This window comes from Sapajus apella, unplaced genomic scaffold (genome assembly GCF_009761245.1).
Source record: "Sapajus apella isolate SASKATOON/1434 unplaced genomic scaffold, GSC_monkey_1.0 scaffold171, whole genome shotgun sequence".
NCBI classification, from domain to species: domain Eukaryota; kingdom Metazoa; phylum Chordata; class Mammalia; order Primates; family Cebidae; genus Sapajus; species Sapajus apella.
This window is the reverse complement of record NW_022437111.1, coordinates 1,482,564-1,505,481: the sequence shown is the minus strand read 5'-3', so window position 1 is coordinate 1,505,481 and position 22,918 is coordinate 1,482,564. Positions and strand designations below refer to the sequence as shown.

Genomic DNA, 22,918 nt, shown 5'->3' with positions numbered 1-22,918 from the left:
TCATTGACCACCACAATCCAAAAACAACCATCAAATGTTCCCAGTTCTCCTTCTGATCTCTGAAAGAGCTTAGAGAGGTCACTGAGAATACAGGCCTTAGTTCACTATTGAAGTCATTTCTAAATCATTTGATATCCTTGGGAGTGCTGGCCATGGGAGCAGTAGTGATGGGGGAAGTTCTGTAATGGGAATTATTTGAATTTCAAAGATGTTACTCAATGTAATCCTACAACTAATGAAGTATAATAAAAGGGAGGCTATAATTTATTATCATTATTAGCAATCTTTCCACCATAGCAGACCAAAGAATAAGTGGATAGGGAGGGGAGGGCTGCAATGATGAGAGTCACAATTCAGGTTATAGAAAGGTAACTGGTGGGTGGATGGGTTGTCTGGTTTCCCCTGTCCTGGGATTTAAATTCACAGAACCATAGTACTAGAGAGACCCTTAGAACATTTAGTCAACCACTTCATTAATCAGATGAGGAAACTGAGGCTCATAATTGCGGTTTGTATAAGGCCACACATTTAGTCATCAGTGAAGCAAGGGCAAAGGTTCGAATCTCCAGATGCCTGGCATGTGTGCACAGTTCCAGAGCTTAATATCTAGTTCTTCAGGATCACTACTGATAAGATAGTATTTGGGTATTGGATAAAGAGAAATGAAGGTTTTTTTTTTTTCCTTTCCTCTTGTTTCTCCCTTCCTAATCCTTAACCTTCCTTTTTAGGTGCTGATTCCCTGAAGATTCAAGCTTATTTCAATGAGACTGCAGACCTGCCGTGCAAGTTTGCAAACTCTCAAAACCTAAGCCTAAGTGAGCTAGTAGTTTTTTGGCAGAACCAGGAAAACTTGGTTCTGAATGAGGTATACTTAGGAAAAGAGAAATTTGACAGCGTTCATTCCAAGTATATGGGCCGCACAAGTTTTGATCCAGACAGTTGGACCCTGAGACTTCACAACCTTCAGATCAAGGACAAGGGCTTATATCGATGTATCATTCATCACAAAAAACCCACAGGAATGATTCGCATCCACCAGATGAATTCCGACCTGTTAGTGCTTGGTATGTAATCAATGGTGTGTGTTCAGATTCTTTGCCTTCTCAGATGAGACTGCAAATGACTTAGAGAAACACTGGAGGGGTGGTTGAGGGGCCCAGGGGAAAAGGGGGGTCTATAGTGAGAAAGCAGAGAACAGCCATTTCTGGGAAGCCCATTTGAAGGGAGTCTGGGAGCAGGGAACTGAAAGTCTTTTGTACTTTTTATAGTCTGCTTCTGAAGGAACAGCAAAAATCTGCTTTGGGGAAAAAAATAGAGCTAATTGAACAAAGGTAATATGGCTAATTACCCATGGTAAAAACCATGGGTAATTAGAGGTTTTGGTTCACTATTGAAGTCATTTACTTCATGGTAAAAACCATGGTTAATTTGGCCATTACAAAGTATATATAACCATACTCAGATCTTTTACATTCATTTTTCCCTTGGGTCCGGGATTTTTTCACCTACTAAATCTTTGCCTGGAGGTCCTAGCAAAAGGGACAGCTGACACATTTGGATTTTCCCTTCAGCCTCCTCTAGGTTGCTTAGGAGTTGTATGCTGCCACAACCATGAGCCTGGTGGACAGAAAGGGAAAAACTCAACAAACATAACCCACAAACTTACAAACCCGCTCCTCTGCTTCAGCAGACCTCAGAAGGCCTAAATGTGACTACAGGCTTTTTTAAAACTATCACACAGTAAAATTAACTTTTTTTGTTTTGGTATACTGTTCTACTGATATTATAGATCATATATAGATTTAGCTAACAGCCACAGGACATACAGCATTTCTATCACCCTAAAAATTTCCCTCAGGCTATCCCTTTATAGAGTCATACTCTGTCTGCGCTCAACCCTTGCTGGGCATCCTATAGTTTTGTCTTTTTGACAATGTCACACACGTGGAGCCATAGAGTATGTAATCTTTCAAGACTGGCTTCTTTTTCTTAGCATGCCTTTGAGGTTCATCCAAGTTATTGCACATATCAAGCTTGTCCCTTTTTATTGCTGAGTAGTATTTTATTGTTTAACCATTCAACTCAGTGAAAGACATTGGGTTGTTTCTGGTTTGGAGCTATTATGAGTAGAGCTGCTGTAAACATTCATGTACAGGTTTTTGTGTGAATATAAGTTCTCATTTCTCTAGGGGAAATACCCAGGTGTAGTATTACTGGATCCAGGTTAATTTTTTTTTTCTTTCTTGAGACGGAGTTTCGCTCTTGTTACCCAGGCTGGAGTGCAATGGCTCCATCTCAGCTCACCGCAACCTCTGCCTCCTGGGTTCAGGCAATTCTCCTGCCTCAGCCTCCTGAGTAGCTGGGATTACAGGCACGCGCCACCATGCCCAGCTAATTTTTTTGTATTTTTAGTACAGACGGGGTTTTACCATGTTGACCAGGATGGTCTCAATCTCTTGACCTTGTGATCCACCCGCCTTGGCCTCCCAAAATGCTGGGATTACAGGCGTGAGCCACCACGCCCGGCCCAGGTTAATTTTTGATGAAACTTGAAAAGGCAGATCAACACTTATTCTAAAACCATAGAGTAAAACAGAAGCAAAAGTAGAAATAGAATGGAGAGCTGCTCCCTTTGAACCCTGTGTGATTCAAAGTAGGCTGCAAGGCTTTAGGAACAGTTAACCAAGTGTTAAATCCATGTTTGAAAAATGTGGTCAGGTACCATTGGAAATGTTTTAGGTGGGACACCAATAAGCATGTTGAAAGCCATGTCATATTTGTTTTAATGTATATTAGAAACTATAACTTAACCTGTGATATCACAGATGTAGTTAATAAAGCTAAATAAGATCTGGCAATTCACCTTCTATAGATCACATAAAGTCTAAGAAGAGTGCTCAAATACTACACTGATATAGCAAAACTTACAAAGATGACATGCAAATGACACACATTTTAGTAAGAATAACTAAATTATAAATTAGTTTGTAGAACCTGCAAACTACCTAGTAACTACAGAAGAGCAAGGGACTTTTTTCTAACAGAAGGCACACGACACAGGTCTAAGGGCTCCATGCCAGTGATCCTGAACATCCAGAAAAGTACAAATGGCAAACAAAGGCAAGAGAAACACTGTGTTTATCAAGATCGTGTATTTTTCCCTAAAATAGCTGGAGTTGGCCTTCATCTTAGAGTATGCTATGAAGACACTTCGATGCTCATGCCAAAAATCAGTGTTCTGAATTTCTAATTCCAAAATCCCCAACTATTCACTTACCACAGTCCTGCTTGGATTTCTGAAAGATATGACCCACGGCATGCCAGCATGAACTCTGTCGGTTCCTGGTGACAATTGAGCTCAATCCCTTTCTGCTCTCTTAATCTGGTCAGCTGGAATGTGCCCTATGGGACACCTGGGCCCTAGAGTCAGACCACTTTTCCTTCCAAAGACTCTACTCCCTGGAAATAGTGGCTTCGTTATAAATCTTTGGTGACTCAATTATGTCCCTCCTGTCACTTAGAGAGCACGCCCTTGATTTGGATAAGCAAGAAGTAAGCATGGCCCCAAACTCTATTGTTGAAAAATAATCATGAAGTCATTATGTGGCACTCACCTTGGGCTGAAGGCCACATTTTAGACACCCTGAGGCTCCCAGGTGTGCCCCAATGAGCCCCAGATGGAGTACCCAGTTATCTGCTATTCCCTCCAAGATATATCTAAACTTAGACTGATTTTTTAAAAAATCTCTCTTTTGCTTTCAGCTAACTTCAGTCAACCTGAAATAGTCCCAATTTCTAATATAACAGAAAATTTGTACATAAATTTGACCTGTTCATCTATACATGGTTACCCAGAACCTAAGAAGATGAGTTTTTTGCTAATAACCAAAAATTCAACTACCGAGTATGATGGTGTTATGCAGAAATCTCAAGATAATGTCACAGAACTGTACGATGTTTCCATCAGCCTGTCTGTTTCATTCCCTGATGTCACAAGCAATATGACCACCTTCTGCGTTCTGCAAACTGAGAAGACACGGCTTTTATCCCCACCCTTCTTTATAGGTAAAGCTGCTTTCCAAGACTATTTCTTTCAGCAGGTATTATACACAAATGCTTAAGGCAGATCATCTGATGTCCCTGCCTTTCTAGGAAACCTCCAACTGGGCCATTTTATGATGCTGTTAGGAAGGACCCAGATGGAGGGCTCCTGCTTCACTCTGAGTGATGCAGGGTCCAGGAGGCTACAAGCCTATGCTGGACTTGAAGAAATATGCTTTTAGCCCTAAAACTGACTCAGTCTCTTGGTTTACCTTTGATGGAGGATTCTGAGGTTTTGATTAAAAAATGCAGGATTCCTCTGGCTACAATTCTTTCTTTGATTAAAACACATACATGGGCTTGCATGTGTGCGCACGTGTGCGTGCACACACACACACGCCATGCATACATGCATACATACAAATGGTACTTATTGTGAGTATAGAACCATTTGGGACATTATTGGTTGCAGGAGTGAAAATGAAAAGATATAAGACATCCCCTCTGCCCTTGAGGATCTTTCAATAGAATCAGAACTCTGTAATGTACACATATGAAAAATTAGATTTTTAAAAGGTTGAATTTGAATCTAAATTTTATTCCATGCATATATGTGACTAAACTTAAAACAAAAGTAACCAATAATGAGTTTTATGGGCATTCAGAGGTAGGCAAGATCCCCGAGGGTCAGGGAAGGTTTCCTAAGGGAAGGGGCAACTTGTAACACATAAAGTAAATTATTAAGTTTAATAAATGTGGTGAGGAGAGGAGGACATTCTGGATGACAGATTCCCAAAACTGTGGTAACTTTATTAGCAGAAAAAATTTGAGAGAGTAGCTGGGCTCAGCAGGTGAGAGGACCACAATGGATCAGCTTGTATCTGACCTAAGTGCAAGAGGCATGTCAAAGAAAGCCTCAGAGGCAGAAGTGCTTGCAGCATGTGCTTCAGGGACCACTTCAGTGGAGGAAAGGACTGAAGCTAAACAGTAGCCACTAATAGGAGCCTGACATTTTAAAGTTGTGACTTTGCCCAGGAGGGCATGTGTCTATATTTGAGACTCCGCTTTTAAGGAGCTGTAAATGTAAGATTTCCTCCTAGAAGAAAGGTGGTCTGCACCTGTCCTGTCCCATCACTGCCTGTGCTGACATTGACCCCCCACATCTGCCTTCTTCTTGCCTTGACCCCTTCTCCAGCGATAACTCCTGGCTTACCCCCTCTAGTAACATCCATCCAACTCCTTGCTCCATCCCCTGGCCTCCTCTCTCCCAGTGCCTTGTTCAGATGTAACTTGATCTATGAACAGCCCATGGGGCCAGTCCCCATGAACCAACTTTACAACTGGGCCAATCTCATCTCCTGGTACTGACTTCCTTCCACTCAGACACTTCAGCCTCTGAGAGCCCAGTAAATGGTGGGACCACCTGTCCTGTCCCAGTTGCTTCTGTAGCTTTTCTTGGCCAGATAGAAGCCTCTCCAAGCTATGCCTGAAGTTTAGTACCTTCTTATGTGACATCCCCCAGGGCCCTCTGTTATGGCTCCTACAGTCTACATATTAACAGGGGCTTGCCACCACTTTAACCTCATTATGGCTCACCTTCCTGCTGCTTCTCAACTACTGTTCCACCAAAACTTCCGCAGGTACCACCATCTTCAGAAATGTTTCAGCTCTAGCTGCCTCGGGAAGATGGGGCTTGCCTCTCTGGGTTTCCCATTCTATCACTTAATCAGAGATAGGTTAGACCCTGAGTCAAGGGACTTTTTTGCATGTTAAAAGGTAGCAGCCTCCATATTAGTAAGTATAACCCCGCACCCGCTTTACTGGGAGTGACAAACCAGCTCAAGTGGCATAGACTGGGACAGACTCAAAAGAGATTAAATATGGCCTGCAATGTCAATGGCTCCTTAATGTCACAGAAACAGAGTGTGCGTCCACAAATTATAGCTAAGCTAACAGAACAGCTGGTTCTAGTTTTCCTGAAATTGGGGATTAGCTACCAGAGCTGTTCCTAAAAATGTCTTTAAAGTGGGTGACTCAGTTTTAAGTTTTTTCCCAAAAAGCCTGTTTTCCAACTCCCCAGAAACTTAGGAGTTCTCATGTAAGGAAGTAGGTCCTGACTTCTAGGCAGCTGATTCCCACCCTGATTCCTCAAGGCATGAAGAAACATCAAAGGTTTTTTAGTAGATGAGATATGCTGAAAGCCATGCAAAAAAAAAAAAAAAAAAAAAAAAAAAAAAAAAAAAAGACACCTGCTGTGACCCCAGTGGGAAAAAAACTAAACAAACAAGCGAACAAAATGTCCAAATGAGAGGTGTGTGGAGATGACAGTGGACAGAAGAATCATCACAAGAGGACTTCAGGGTCTGGGGACTAACTGCAGAGGGGGGCGGGGTAGCAGGCATGCCACGGATGACTGCACATGCAGAGCCTCAGCACAGACACCTCACCCAGATTCCAGAATCATGGGCCAGGTTGACCCTCTTCTTCCCTATCATGGTCGGTGTTATCCCCACCTCTAGGAAGGCATGGCAGCTCAGTCCAGGCATTTGGCTAGAGGCACGTGCTTGAATCTTAGGTTGCTGCTGAGGCCCTGAGTCTGGGACTTTCTATGGCCTCCTACTGTGGATTTCAGACTTCTCTGGCCTTAGAGTCCCAGGAGGATGCTGGCAAGTAAATAAAGAGAAGAGCAGCTAGCAGAAACCTTTTGTAAATGACTCTTCTGGCTGACTGAAAATTTGTGGTCATTTTTAGAGATTGAGAACCCTCAGCCTCCCCCAGACCATACCCCTTGGATTGCAGCTGTACTTCTCACAATAATTATATGTGTGATGATGGTATTCTGTCTAAATCTATGGAAACGGAAGAAGAAGAAGCAGCCTCGCAGATCTTATGAATGTGGTGAGTCAGTCCTTGTCCTCCCCAAAGACTGCCACTTTGCACCTACTTCCCAGTCGACTGCCTTTTGGAGCTTATTGGCTGAGCCTAGACTGGTAAAAATTCAATGTCGGAAGAAAAGGTTTTCCCTCAGAGTTTTGAGCCCATGCAGAGTAGCAGCAGCTGATAATGTTGCTCTTGGACTTCAAAGAAAGGCAACATTCTAACCTCAGGTTTACCAATGTACTTCTGGTTTCCAGAGAGAACTGATTATTACTTGCTCTACCTCACTTCATGAGGCTATTGTGACATATACATAAAGCAAAATGGTGAGGTTGCTCCTAAATGTTAAAGATTGTGGACCTGGTGGTGTTCCAGCAGTGATATTTGCTAAATGTCCACAAGGATCAGCTTCTCATCACTAAAAAATCTAGGTTTCATGTGAAATAAGTTAGATGGATTATTGACCATTGACCTATAACAAACAATATTAACTTTTACTAATTTCCAAGTAATACATATCCGTTATCAAATATACCAAAATAAAATCATCAATATTTTACTAGTAAGAAAAAATGATTGCACAAACATTTGTAGTGCCTATCTTTAAGATTTTTCTATTTACCAATCTATGTTGTTTTCCCTAATTAGGATTATCATAAGGGCTATTTTTCACAATTTGGATAATATATGTACTGTGTTCTAACTTTGTTATACTAAATGTAGCAAGACAATTTTCATTGTCATACATATCATTCTACAGCATCATTTTAAATGGCTGCAAGATATTCCATTATGTGGATACACCTTTATTTATTTGTTTATTTTTGGACACCTGAGCTGGTCCAATAGTTTTGTTATTATAAACACCCTCCCCACTGAATTCTGTTATAAAAATGTTTAATGGGGACAAAGTCTCCCCTAACTTTATAATAATGCCATGCCTATTTGTAGTTTGGGCTGGTTTTAAGATAAGACTGGACTTTATCTCAGTAATTGCCTCAAGCAGTAATTAGTTTGATTGGTGCTAATAACTAAGGTAATCTTCTTACTCACTTAAGGTAGAAAGCACAAGATGAGTATTGCCTCTGGCTGTATCTTGTTTTTCAGTATGCTGATTTTAAAATCTATCTAGAAGATAAATGGGTAACATTAGAAGTCATTCAATGTATCCTGCTGTACTTTAAAAATATGAAATTGGGGAGCAATTATCAAACTTAAATAAATTAATACAAAGCATGTAGCAGAGCCATTCAAACTGCCAATGCATGGAGTGTGCTGAGAGATTTCATGATATAAAAGCATACAATTCATACCACAGATATAAAGATATATTGTGCTTGTCTGGGCTTTGATTTTCAAGGTAAGAGTTTTGAGCTTCACTTTCTTTCGATCTCATTGCCATTTAGAATTAGTCAAATATGAAGAAGCAACTTACATCTTGGGAATAAGCTGTTTCCTAAATTTTCCTTCACATTGGAATGATCAGCTTACAAATGAAACAAAGAAGGGATAGAGAAAAAGAGTAAGGATGTTTCCTCCCCCATGAGGCAATCAGAAACAAGTCAGGAGACTAGATAGGGGAATTAAAAAGGATATGTGTATTCACATGAGAGAAGTTAGAAGGTGCTTAAATAAGCTGTGTGGGTGCAGATGAGATGGTCAGATTGGGCTGAGTGGTAAAAGGAAGAAGGCAAGACAGAATAGCACATATATGACCCCCAAGAATGTAATAAAGAATATTGATAAGAAAAAGTTATTTGTTCAGGTAGTCATCCATCCCAGTGAGTTTGATCAAAGAGAGAAACCTTGCTATCACTGGAAGGAGGGAAATACACCAGCCATAACTATGCCATTATAGATATGAGATATTTGTAAATTTGGATTCTGTAACTTCAGCAATACTTACCCTTGGTTGGTGGGCACTTCTGGCATTGGCTATGTAACAGGCAAAATAATGCACTCCATAAGATGTCCTCCTATACTCCAGAACCTTTAATATGTTATCTTACATGGCAAAATGAACTTCACATAGGTGATTAAGGCACCAAGTTTGAGATGGTGAGATTAGCCTGGATTATTCAGGTGCACACAATATAATCACATGAGTCAGAGAATCTTTCCCAGCTGGGATAGAGAAATGAACTGGAAGGAGAGATCTGAAGCTTGAGAGGCTCAATCCAGCATTGCTAGGTTTGCAGATAGAAGGAGGAGGCCATAAGCCAAGGAATGTAGGTAGCCTGTAGAAGCTACAAGTGGCTCTTAGTTGACAGCCAGCCATTAAAGAAATTAGGATCTCAGTTCTGCAACTACAAGGAACTGAAATCTGCCAAGAGACCGATGTGGAAACAGCAGATCCCTCCACAGAGACACAGCTTACTGATAACTGGTAGGAATTTCTACAAAAGTGGAGCTTCCTTCTAATCCAGTGTTAATCCCTTTCTCAGAAGAGACAGCCCTCAAACTAACTTGGCATCAAGAGTCCTGTCCAGTGTTTTCTCATTATACATTTTCTATGCTTCAACTGTACATATTTACCCAGGTTAGGCTGTTTAAATGAACAAAAGGGAAATGCCATAGCTATTCTAGTCAATTTCCAATCTCTTTTCTATTTTTTTGCTTTGTCAAATAGGACAGATAAGGCATGAGAATTTGTAGCTATGAATTACTGTCTTTTCCCAAACAGAAACCACCCTATTAGCTTACCCAGTGGGGAGAAAGACAAAAATAACTCCTGAAATTTTACTTCCTCATTTGGGTCTTATGTGACTGAAATCTGTATATAATAATGCCCTAGAAACAATGGCTTTTATGACTTGCCTCCCTAGAACAAACCTAGGAGTCTCAGCTCTTTCAGGAATGATTTCTTTTTTATTTTTCCTTTCATTTATTTTATTGCATTTTAGGTTTTGGTGTACATGTGAAGAACATGCAAGATTGTTGCATAGGTACACACGTGGCAGTGTGATTTGCTGCCTTCTTCCCCATCACCTACATCTGGCATCTCTCCCCTTGCTATCTCTCCCCAACTCCCCACCCTCTACCGTCCCTCCACTATTTCCCCCCAACTGACCCCAGTGTGTAGTGCTCCCCTGCAGGAATGATTTCTTAAAGGTAAAGTGTCTTTTTCAAAACAATTTATTTATTTATTTATTTATTTATTTATTTATTTTTGAGACAGAATGTCACTCTGTCACCAGGCCAGAGTGTAGTGACACAATCTTGGTTCACTGCAACCTCCGTGTCCCAGGTTCAAGCGATTCTCCTGCCTCAGCCAGCCAAGTAGCTAGGACTATAGGCACACGCCACCATGCTCAGCTAATTTATGTATTTTTAGTAAAGACGGGATTTCACCATGTTGGCCAGGATGGTCTCGAACTCTTGACCTCATGATCCATTTTTAACCAACATTTAAACAGAAATCTTTACAGGCTTGAAAACTGAAGGTTAGTGATGTCATCACATTTTCCCTTAAAAATGTGAAATTTGTAATCAAATTTAAAAGTTTAGAGTCTACCTTTTAATTGTTTGCTTTCATTTTTTTGATAGAGGCTTTTTAAAAATATGGTGACTACTTTGTCATGTGTATAAAAGGATAAGTTATTTTGTGTTAGTCTGAAGACATCTGAAATACTGTATTCAACTCTAAGTACCATTTTTTTACATTTATAATAAGATTCTTTTTCAAAATTTTTATTTCAGTAGTTTTGGGAACTATTGAACTAAACTAGGTGGTTTTTGGTTACATGGATAAGTTGTTTAGTGGTGATTTCTGAGATGTCGGTGTCACTCATCACCCATGTGTAGTCTTTTATCCCTCACCCTCTCCCACTCTTTTCTCTGAGTCCCCCAAGTCCATTATATTACTCTTATATCTTTGCATCCTCATAGCTTAGCTCTCACTTATAAGTGAAAACATACATTTGCTTTTCCATTTTTGAGTTACTTCACTTGCAATAATGGTCCCTGATTCCATCCAAGTTGCTACAAATGCCATTATTTTGTTTCTTTTTATGGCTGAGTAATATTTCATGGGGTATGTATACCTCATTTTATTTATTCACTCATTGGTTGATGGATATTTAGGTAGGTTCCATATATATGGAATTGCGAGTTGTGCTGCTATAAACATGCATGTGCCTGTGTCTTTTTCATATAATGACTTCTTTTCCTTTGGGTAGATATCTAGTAGTAGGATTGCTGAATCAAATAGTAGAGTTCTATTTTTAGTTCTTTAAGGAATCACCATACTGTTTTCCATAGTGGTTGTACTAGTTTACATTCCCACCGGCAGTGAAACATGTTCCCTTTTTACCACATTCATACCAACATCTATTATTTTTTGATTTTTTAATAATGACTATTCATGCAAGAATAAGGTGATATCTCATTATGGTTTTAATTTTCATTTCCCTGGTAGTTAGTAATATTGAACTTTTTTCATGTTTGTTGGCCATTTGTATATTTTCTTTTGAGAATTGTCTATTCATGCCCTTATATGCACCATTATTTTTAAGAAGAACCTTTACAAAAATAGAACATAACCAGATTTATAAAACATCTGGGAGCTCAGTCAAAGAAATAGCTCAAGTAACTGAGGATGATTCATCTGAAGGAAGGCCTGGAGAGGACAGAGATGCAAATATCTGAAGAGCAGCCACAAGATGCAAAGATTGAGCTTAATGGTATGACTCCGAAGGGCATCTCAATTAATAAAGGTTATGAGAGGGTGTATGGAATTAAGAGAGACTTTTCTAACAATTAAATGGTCTTTTAGCCTGGAAGTGGTGCCTCACACCTGTAATCCCAGCACTTTTGGAGGCCAAGGCGGGCGGATCACCTTAGGTCAGGAGTTCAAGACCAGCCTGGCCAACATAGTGAAACACTATCTCTGCTAAACATACAAAAATTAGCTGGACATGGTGGCGGGTTCCTGTAATCCCAGCTACTTGGGAGGCTGAGGCAGGAGAATCGCTTGAACCTGGGAAACAGAAGTTGCACTGAGCCGAGATCATATCACTGCACTTCAGCCTGGGTGACAGAGCAAGATTCCATCTTAAAAAAAAAAATAAATAAATAAATAAATAAATAAAAGTTCTTTTAAAATTGTATGGAAGAAATAGACTTCTGCTTCCTCCAACAAAAGATTAACTGCTATAGGAATTGCCCTCTTTCCATAAACAACTAGAAAGCCGACAAAATATATAAAACAACTGCTTTCAGAAATCAGATGACAGACAGCCGAAAACTGTAATCCCTGAGTGAAGGAAAAAAAAATGATATAAGCTCTATGATTGCTCCAATTTATTGCCTGGAGCCAGTGTGCAGGCTGCTCTGAAGGCAGGGGTACCCCTGATACTGAACTAGGAAAAGACATTGCAAGAAAAGCAAACTACAAACATCTCTTGTGAAATGCTTAACAAAATTAGCAACTAAAATCTAGCAATACGTTAAAAGTATAATACATCATGATCAAGTGAGGTTTATTCAAGAAACACAGGTAAGCTCAACATTCAAAAATCAGGCAATAACCTTTACTACATAAATAAACTAAAAAGAAAAAATATATGATCACGTCAATGGATACAGAAAAAGCTTTTGACAAAATTAATACCCAATTCATAGTTTTAAATGGAAAGAAAACTCTCATAAAAACAGGAATGCAAGACAACTTCTTCAACCTGACAAAGAACGTCTACCAAAAACTGTTCTGTTAACATAATATTTCATGATAAAGGACTGATTGCTTTTCCCCTAAGTTGGGGAGTGAGGGGAAGATACCCACTCTCCCTACCTTTTGTTCAACATTTTACCGGAGTTCATAGCCAGAGCAACAAGGTTAGAAAAACAAATAAAAGACATAGAGATTGGAAAGGAAGTAAACTGTCTTTTTTTTACAGATAATGATAATGCTTATAGAAAATCCTGAGGAATCTATCAAAAAGCTATTAAAATTGATAAGTGGTGTAACAAAGTCACAGGATACAAGGTCAATACACAAAATCAATCATTTTTATGTACTAACAACAAGCAATTGTACACTGAAAAAAAATTAATAGCATTTATAATATCAAATAATATTAAAAACTTGGAAATAAATTTAACAAAACAAGTATAGGACCTATATACTGAAAACTATACAATATTACTACTGAAGAAATTAATGTAAACCAAAATAAATGGAGACATAGGCCATGTTTATGAATCAGAAGACTAGATGTTGTTAAGATATCAATTCTCTCCAAGTTGATCTATGGAATAAATGTAATCACAATCAAAATCCTGGTAAACTCTTTAGCAGACATTAAAAATCTTACCCTAAAAGTTATATGGAAGTGCAAAGAACCTAGAATTGCCAAAACAATTCTGAAAAATATGAACAAAGGTGGACTTAACCTACTTAATTCCAATACTTACTATATAGTTATAGTAATTAAGACAGTGTGATATTAGTAAAAGGAAAGACATATCAATCAATGGAACAAAACAGAGAGCCAAAAATAGACTCCCAGCCGGGCGCGGTGGCCCACGCCTGTAATCCCAGCACTTTGGGAGGCCGAGGCGGGTGGATCACGAGGTCAAGAGATCAAGACCATCCTGGTCACCATGGTGAAACCCCGTCTCTACTAAAAATACAAAAAATTAGCTGGGCATGGTGACGCGTGCCTGTAATCCCAGCTACTCAGGAGGCTGAGGCAGGAGAATTGCCTGAACCCAGGAGGCGGAGATTGCGGTGAGCCGAGATGGCGCCATTGCACTCCAGCCTGGGTAACAAGAGCGACACTCTGTCTCAAAAAAAAAAAAAAAGATTCCCACTGTCAACTGATTTTGACAAAGGTGCCACGGTAATTCCATGCAGAAAGGATAGTCTTTTTGACAAATAGTGTTGGGACAATTAGATATCCATATGGAAAAAGTATGAACCTAGACACACACAAAGTAACTTACATATTAGGAACTAAAATGAAAAGACTTCTGAAAGAAAACATTGGAGAAAATCTTTGTGACCTTAGATTAGGCAAATCTTCTTAGATAAGACACAGAAAGCAAAAAACTTAACATAAAAAGATAAAATGGGCATCATCAATATTGAAAGCTTTTGTTCTTTGACTTTTTTTTAAAAAGGAAAAGTCAAGCCACAGACAGGGAGAAAATGTTTTCGAAATGTGTATCCCATAAACGACTTGTATCCAGAATATATAATTACATATTGCTACTCATTAGTAAGAAGACAATCCATTTAATAAAAGACAGGAAGCAAGAGACTTGAACAGATACTTAACAGAAGGCGATATACAAATGGCCAATGAGCACAGTTACAACATCATTAGTCATCAGGGAAGTACAAATTAAGACTATAATGAGAATTTCTATTTCTAGGATACCACTGCACACCCTCTAGAATGCCTAAAATTAAAAGGTCTGGTAAACATCAAGTGCTGGAGAGGATATGAAGCAACTGAAACTCTCATGTACCACTATACAACCCAGAAATCCTAGACATTTACCCAACAGAAATTTTAAAAATTTAAAAAATATATAAAGACTCATACACAAGTGTTCATAGCAACTTTCTTCATAATACCAACCCTAGCATCCTAAATTGTCATCAGTTTGTGAATGGATAAATAAATGATGGCATATTTATACAACAAAATACTGAAAAGCTGTAGAAAGCAGTGGACTACTGGTAATACACAAAAATGTAGATAAATTTCAAAAGCATTATATTAAGTGAAACAGTCCAGACACAAGAAAAATACACATTATATAATTTCATTTATATGAAATTTGAGAAAAAGTAAAACAATTGTAAGTAGATTCATGGCTATCTATGGGATGGGGGAAAAGAATCAGCTGAAAAGGGGTAGGAGTATTTTGGCTTATAGAAATGTTCTCTACCTTGACTGTGGTGGTGGTTACATGACTGTATATATTCATTAAAATCACCAAACTCTATACTGAAAATAATTGGGCTTTAATGTTTATTAATTATGCCTCCATAAAGGTGATTGTTTTTATCTTTTAGTTTTATTTTATTTCCATAGTTTTTGGGGAACAGGTGGTTTTGGTTTTTGGTTACCTGGATAAGTTTTTTAGTGGTGATTTCTGAGATTTTTATGTACCTATCACCCAAGCAGTGTCCACTGTACCCAATGTGTAATCTTTTATCCTTCATCCCCTTCTCACTCTCCTCCCCCGAGGACCCAAAATCCATTATATCATTCTTAAGACTTTGCAGCCTCATAACAGCTTATTATTTTTAAATACACACACACACATGTACACACACACACACACAGAACTTCCAATGACAGTAAGTGTTCAAGAAGACTCTTTTAGTAAAGACAGAATCACAAAACCATCAGAGGCATTGCCGAGAGGATTTTTGTGGTCTGTAAATACCTCCATGGACACCCAGGTTAGCAACCTGCTGGGCTTTAAGTGGGAAAATAGTAGCATCACAACAGACAGCCTAGAGAAATTTACGTCCCAAGTTGTGTCAGTAGCAAGTCCTTATCAATAGCAACTCAGGCTTTGTGAGGTCTAGCTGGCTAGAAGTTTCCCTCTTGGACTTGTCCCTGAATGTTGTGTAATATTCTTAGCACCATCTGGCTAATCCATTTAGGCATCAACATCTTCAAGACTTCCTTTCCTCCTTCTAAATCTTGCTTTCAGTAAAGTTTTAGAAATTCTTCCAACAACAAAATGATTGCTAAAACGAAATGTATTACCCTCCCAGTGGTAATTTTGGTTAGCCAGGGTAGAGCTATAAGTGAAAAATCTATTTCCAGTGTAAGAATGTAAGGCACAGTGAGCAAGGGAAGGCATACACTTTTTTAATGCAGGGAACTTCTTCCTAATCCTCCTGAAGTTGCATCATTTAAATAACTATCTCTTCCATATATAAAGTCTGGCATGTAGCAAGTGCTCAATAAATGCTTGTTGAAAGAATAATAAATAAAAGTCACCACAATTTCTCTCTGAGTCCCAGAACTTTGAAGCCTTTTCAAACTTTCCTTCTTTTGGTATCTATGGGGAATACATTTCTGAAGGTCGTTCTTGGTGTCTTTCAGAACCCATCAACATGGAGAGGGGAGAGAGTGAACAGACCCAGAAAAGGTAAATCCTGACCCTGCGGCATTGATGAGAGGCATAATCCCCAGAGTGTCTGTTACTTGAATAGGATTATGCCTAAGGCGTACTGAGACCTCAGCAAACCTGAAGTAATGGAGAGGGAGAGGAAAATAAGACTAGTTAATACTTAGAAGAAAATAACCTGTTAAAGGATGACAGGGTATCCAATGCATGATACCCAGAAAGCATGACAAGCTCTGTCATGGTCAAGTAATAGTCAATACAAAAGAGTTCTGAGGTGGTGAACATGAAATGCATCTTATCTGCCATGGTAGCCCCAGTACCTAGCACAGTACCTAGACTAGTATGCATCCTACATGTGTGGAATGAATAAATGAAGAAGTGGGGAGTGACAACATGTTTTCTTCAGCCTCAGCATCTTAGTATCTGCTATAGCTCTGTTTAGAGTGTTCTTCTGATACTTCTTTACTTCATTCTTCAGATTTTGCCTCAAGCAGCAGTTTTTTAAAAACCCTATCCCAAACTAGAAAATGTTCACTTGTTACAGTGTCAGGTGGATCCTGGGGCTTTTTCTTAACACCATATTATGCTTACATATTTGTGTAATTATCTTATTAAACTCTATAAACTAGAATAAACTAAATTCTATGGAGGGCAGAGACCATACCAGTTAAGCTCATCATTGTGCTGCTAGCACCTAGCATGGCGCCTGGTATATACTCAATAAATGCTTGTTGAAAGAATGAGTGATGCATGAAGAATACATAAAGTCTCATAGTGATCAGTCCTTTTACGACATGAAGCTATCAGATAGTCTGTATCTCTATCTCTTCTAAGAAATTAAACTCTCAAGAATATCAAGGCTTTGACTGCATAGCCATAGGATCAAAGCAAACCTCAGTCACAAGCGTGGTTGCAGAGACAGGGTCATAACTCCCAGGGTGCAGACACCACCAAGAGTGTCCAGTACTTATCCTGATATGCCAGCCACTGTGATTCTAGCAACATGACTAATAATTTCAGGCACACTTGGACAATGAGAAAGGGTGTTGAAATCCAACCTACCCTGTCAGACTCAATTTCAAAAATGGTCTTGAAGAGCCTGCAGAGGGCAGGCAGCAGAGAATCAGCAGAAGGAGTGGGCAGGGCCAGGCAGAAATAAAGGATAGTTATTGAAGCATAGATGACAGTGTAGTGCATGGTTCTTTTCTCTTGCCTTCTCCACCTTTCTCTTCAATAGTTTGTTTCTCCTCATTGCTATTCCAATGGCCACTCTATTCTGCCCTATCATTGAAATCTAGAAAAAGAAAGTAGCTCAACTGTGAAATCTCACCCAATCTTTTCTTCTATTTTTCCAGCGTAAAAATCCATGTACCTGAAAGATCTGATGAAGCCCAGCATGTTTTTAAAAGTTCCAAGACACCTTCATGCGACGAAAGTGATACATGTTTTTAATTAAAGAGTAAAGCCCATACAAGTTTTCATTTGTTACACAATTTCATTTACAAGTTTCTGGGCAACGTTTCTCATTTTTTCTGGAAAGCAAGAAGACATTACCATTAATAATAGGGGGACAGGGTCATAACCCCCAGGACTCCCTCTAAGTGGAATAGCCTCCCTGTAACTCCAGCTGTTCTCCATATGCCAAAAGCAGACTTTAATTCTTTCATTGCTTCTTTTCACTATGGAGCACTCTTATGAGCCAAGCCCAGCTTAATGATTCATGGCCTGGAAATAAAATTTAGGACCAACAAGTCCTCCAGATCAGATTATCCTCTTAATGTCATAGATTGTGGTTTTTAAAAAATAGAACTTCTGGAAAACTGCATTTTATCTGCGCAAAATTCTAAGCTGGTGCCTCACTGAATCTTGTATACCTGTGACTGAACAACTACCTTCTCAGTCTGGGTGGGAGTTAGGTATTTATGACCTTACAGTGCTAATACTTTGAAACATAAAGATCCATGTACTGTAATAGTGTGATTACTATGCTCTAGAGAAGTCTATCTCTGCTAAGGATTGTTGTCCCTCTGTCAGGGTCAGTAAGAAAAATGGTGGCCTAGGGTACAGGCAACAATGAGCAGACCAACCTAAATTTGGGGAAATTAGGAGAGGCAGAGATAGAACCTGGAGCCACTTTTTTCTGGGCAGTCACTAATGTTGAGGAAGCTTGCCTTGCCCAACAAGCCCTAGTGGAGAGCACTAAATAAACAGGAAAGTGCTGGATCTTGTGAACTCTGTTTCTCTGGAGGAATTGACTAGTGAGATGGCCTGGGGAAGCTCTGAAAGAATCAACAGAGATCACAATACTCAAAAGAGAAAAAAAGAGAGATCTTAATCCAAAGAAATGCATGAAATGTCTGGTCTGTCCAGTCCATCAACAAATCTTGAAACAAGCAACAGATATACGGTCTGTCCAAATGGACTTAAGACAGACAGCAGTTTCCCTGGTGGTCAGGGAGAGGTTTTGGTGATACCCAAGTTATTGGGATGTCATCTTCCTGGAAGCAGAGATGGGGAGGGAGAGCCATTGTCTTGATAATGGGATGAGTGGAAGGAGGCTTAGGTCTCTCCACTCCTGGCTGAGAGAGAAAAAGCTGCAATGGAATTAGGAAGACCAAGATGCAGATCATGTAGGGGCTTCCTTAATGTACAGATGTCCTACAGGAATCTGGGCTGGCCCAGAGTAGCAAATTTCAGTTGGATGATTGTTTTTGCTGAAGGCAACCAGAGGAAAACTGCGTACAGAGATGGATATACTGGGAGAAATGACTTTGGAAACCTGGCTCAAAAGTAGGATTAGTAAGGGATGGAGCAGTCTCTGTCCAAACCTAAAGAGAACTCTGGGGGGCCTAAGCCACAAAAATAGTTCCTTTATTTTACTTGAACAACCCCCAAGGGTTATAGACTGCTATGCTAGACAAGCTTGTCCATGTAGTATTCCCATATGTGTACCGTGCCCCTGCCTTCATTAGATTCCTAGCACCTGGCCAGTTTCTAACATGTTTTGTGCAGCACAATTTTTAATAAATGCTTATTACATTCATTTAAAAGTCTACATTTTCTACTTTGGCTTCCAGAGTACTACTCAACCCTTGTGGTGTGATGTTCCCTGCTCTGTCCTCTGAATGTACTTCCTTTCTCTTGACATCTCTATAGCTAGAAGCCTCTGACGCATCCTACATCTTCTCCTCCTCTCCTTCCCGTGCCATTATTTGAGAAAAAAGGTTTGTATAATTTGTATACTTCTATATGTTTATCTCAGTAATGAGTTATAAAAAATCAAGTAAGAATGGTTGCTTTCAAGGACAACTAAGAAATCTTGAATAAGAAGGGAAGTTTACTTTTGAATTTGTAACCCGTGCTGTGTAATTTAAAAATTTTTAAATATGTGTATTAAAAGCTTAATGTAAAAATATTCCTTGAAAACACCATGAATTTAAAATAAATGCATATATATATATACAGCATGTGAGAAAAGCCAGGAAAACTCTGGACAAAAGAAAATGACCTAGATTTTCTGAAGGCAGGAATGTGTTTAATTTCTTACTGATGGATCCCAAGTACCTAAGATAGTTGTCTATCCTGTTGTGATGAATTTTTGCCTTTTGTTCTATTTCTTAAAGATTTCCTCAACTTTATCTAACTTCTGCATATTTTTATTTGTGCTATCATTTATTATTTCCAGAATTCCTTTTTGTTCTCTCAAAACATATCTGTTTAAAGATTGAATGACTTATTAACATGCCCTTTGGTAAGAACATCCCTCCTTTGTATATCAAATTCTCTGAACTGCTGTATTCTAAGACCAGGGGAAAGAAAAAAAAAAGGTCGAAAGAGATCATTAGGCAGAATAGTACTAGCTAACATTATTTCACGTTTACCATGTACCAGTTGTTCATCTAAACCTTTAAATTCATTATATTATCACATTAACCCTGTGTTGTAGGTAATGGAATATTATGCCCATTATGCTGATGAGAAAAATCTAAGCACAAAGATGAGTCAGAGTAATTTACCCAACATTGTTAACTTTGTAAGTGGCAGAGCTGGGGAGAATTTTGCAAAGCATCATCTCCTTCACCCTTTTATTTGCTAGCCTTTCTGATTATCGAAGAGACAGAATTTGAGTTGCTTGCAGTTCAAGTGCACTGCACTCTCTCAGCCCCACTGCACTGGTGACTCTAGTGGACCCATCACTGAAATTTCCACAAGTAATTCCAATCTTATGTGGCCAGGTACTAATAGATAACAAGATACATAAGAAGAAAAGTGAAAATGAGATTTGGGTCAAAGGGAAGTCAGTTGTGTTTATTGCTCCCAACTCCTTTCCTTCAGCCCTGCTACTTATTAGTCTTTTGCAATGCCCCCTCCTTCCTTTGCTATTCTGAAGCTAGTGTCATTTAGCTGATGTCCTTATATTTGTTAGCTGATATGGTTTGGCTATGTTCTCACCCAAATCTCATCTTGAATTGTAGTTTCCACAATCCCCATATGTCATGGGAGGAACCCAGTGGGAGGTAATTGAGTTATGAGAGTGGTTAACCTCATGCTGTTCTCATGATAGTGAGTTTTCATGAGATGTGATGGTTTTATAAGGGGCTTTTACCCCTTTTCCTTGGCACTTCTCCTTCCTACCATCATGTGAAGAAGAATGTGTTTGCTTCCCCTTCTGTCATGTTTCCTGAGACCTTCACAGCCCTGCTAAACTGTGAGTCAGTTAAACCTCCTTCCTTTATAAATTACCCTTTACTTCCTTTATAAATAGTCTTGGGTATGTCTTTATTAGCAGCGTAAGAAGAAACTAATACAGTAAATTGGTACTGAGTAATGGGGTGCTGCTGTAAGGATACTCAAAAATGTGGAAGCAACTTTGGTACTCGGTAACAGGCAGAGGTTGGAACAGTTTGGAAAGCTCAGAAGGCAGGAAGATGTGGGAAAGTTTTGAATTTCCTAGACTTGTTGAATGGCTTTGACCAAAATGCTGATAGTGATATGGACAATGACATAACAGGCTGAGGTGGTCTCAGGCAGAGAAGAGGAACTTGTTGGGAACTGGAATGAAGGTGACTCTTGTTATGTTTTAGCAGAGACTGGTGGCATTTTGCCCTGGTCCTAGAGATTTGTGGAACTTTGAACTTGAGAAACATGATTTAGGGTAGGTACCTGGTGGAATAAATTTCTAAGCAGCAAAGCATTCAAGATGTCACTTTGGTGCTGTTAAAAGCATTCAGTTTTATGTATTCACAAAAATATGGTTTGGAATTGGAACTTATGTTTAAAAGGGAAGCAGAGCATGAAAGTTTGGAAAATTTGCAGCATGACGACTTGATTAAAGATAAAACATTTTCTGAGGAGAAATTTAAGTCAGCTGCAGAAATTTGCATAAGTAACAAGGAGCCAAATGTAATTGCCAAGACAATGGGAAAATGTCTCCAGGATATGTCAGAGGTCTTCACAGAGGCTCCTCTCATCACAGGCCCAGAGGCTCTAGGAGGGAAAAATGGCTTTCTGGGCCAGGCTGCTTTGTGCACTTTTGGGACTTGGTGCCCTGTATCATAGCCGTGGCTAAAAGAGGCCAAGGTATGGTTCAGGCCATGGCTTCAAAGAGTGCAAGCCCCAAGCTTTGGCAGCTTCCACATGGTGAGCATGCAGATGCACAGAAGTCAAGAATTGAGTTTTGGGAACCTCCCATAGATTTCAGAGGATGTATGGGAACACCTGGATGCGCAGGCAGAAGTTTGCTGCAGGGGCAGAACCCTCATGGAGAACCCCTGAAACGGCACTGCAGAAGGGAAATGTGGGGCTGGAGCCCCCACACAGAGTCCTCGCTGGGGCACTGCCAACTGGAGCTATGAGAAGAGGGCCACAATTCTCCAGACCCCAGAATTGTAGGTCCACTGACAACTTGAACCATGCATCTGGAAAAGTCACAGATACTCAACGCCAACCTGTGAAGGAAGCCAGGAGGGGTGCTGTACCCTGCAAAGCCACAGGGGCAGAGTTGTCCAAAGCTACAGGAGCCTACCTCTTCCATCAGTGTGACCTGGATATGAGACACAGAGTCAAAGAGATCATTTTGGAGCTTTAAGATTCTACTGCTCCACTGGATTTTGAACTTGCATGAGGCCTATTGCCCCTTCATTTTGGCGAATTTCTCTTATTTGGAATGGGTGTATTTACCCAATGCCTGTACCCCCATTGTATCTAGGAAGTAACTAACTTGCTTTTGATTTTACAGGCTCATGGGCAGAAGATACTTGCTTTGTCTCAGATGAGACTTTGGACTTGGACTTTTGGGTTAAAGCTGGAATGAGTTAAGACTTTGGAGGACTGTTGGAAAGGTATGATTGTGTTTCAAAATGTAAGGACATGAGATTTGGGAGGAGCTGGGGTAAAATTATATGGTTTGGCTGTGTCCCCATCCAAATCTCATCTCGAATTGTAGTTCCCATAATCTTCACATGTTGTGGGAGGGACCCCGTGAGACATAATTGAATCATGGGGGCGGTAACCCTCATGCTGTGCTTCTCATGATAGTGAGTGAGTTCTCATGGGATATGATGGTTTTATAAGGGGCTTTTCCCCCTTTTGCTTGGCACTTCTCCTTCCTGCCATTCTGTGAAGGAGGGTGTGTTGCTTCCCCTTCAACCATGATTTTAAGTTTCCTGAGGACTCCTCAGCCCTGCTGAACTGTGAGTCAATTATACCTCCTTCCTTTATAAATTAGCCAGTCTTGGATGTGTCTTTCTTAGCAGCATGAGAAGGAACTAATACATTAACCTAGGCTCGAAAGCAAAAAGCCATCTCTGATGACTGCATTCAACCTTTCCCTAGCACTCACTGCTCACCCCTGCCCTCTTGCCTCATTCTGTTATCAGTCATCACCAGGCTAGACAAGCAT

The 22,918-nt window shown here is 39.7% G+C and overlaps 1 protein-coding gene across 3 annotated transcripts in view; it reads left to right on the top strand.

The window, feature by feature from the left end:
• CD86 (CD86 molecule) overlaps positions 1-19,060 on the top strand; it is a 65,795-nt gene extending 46,735 nt beyond the window's left edge. For all 3 annotated transcript variants that reach the window (XM_032267724.1, XM_032267723.1, XM_032267725.1), the window contains 5 exons: positions 729-1,064; positions 3,763-4,065; positions 6,793-6,939; positions 15,993-16,038; positions 17,373-19,060. In XM_032267724.1, the coding sequence (XP_032123615.1) occupies positions 729-1,064; positions 3,763-4,065; positions 6,793-6,939; positions 15,993-16,038; positions 17,373-17,469 (929 nt within the window). In that variant the 3' untranslated portion in view covers positions 17,470-19,060. The remainder of the gene's footprint in view (positions 1-728; positions 1,065-3,762; positions 4,066-6,792; positions 6,940-15,992; positions 16,039-17,372) is intronic.
• The last annotated feature ends 3,858 nt before the right edge of the window (positions 19,061-22,918 follow it).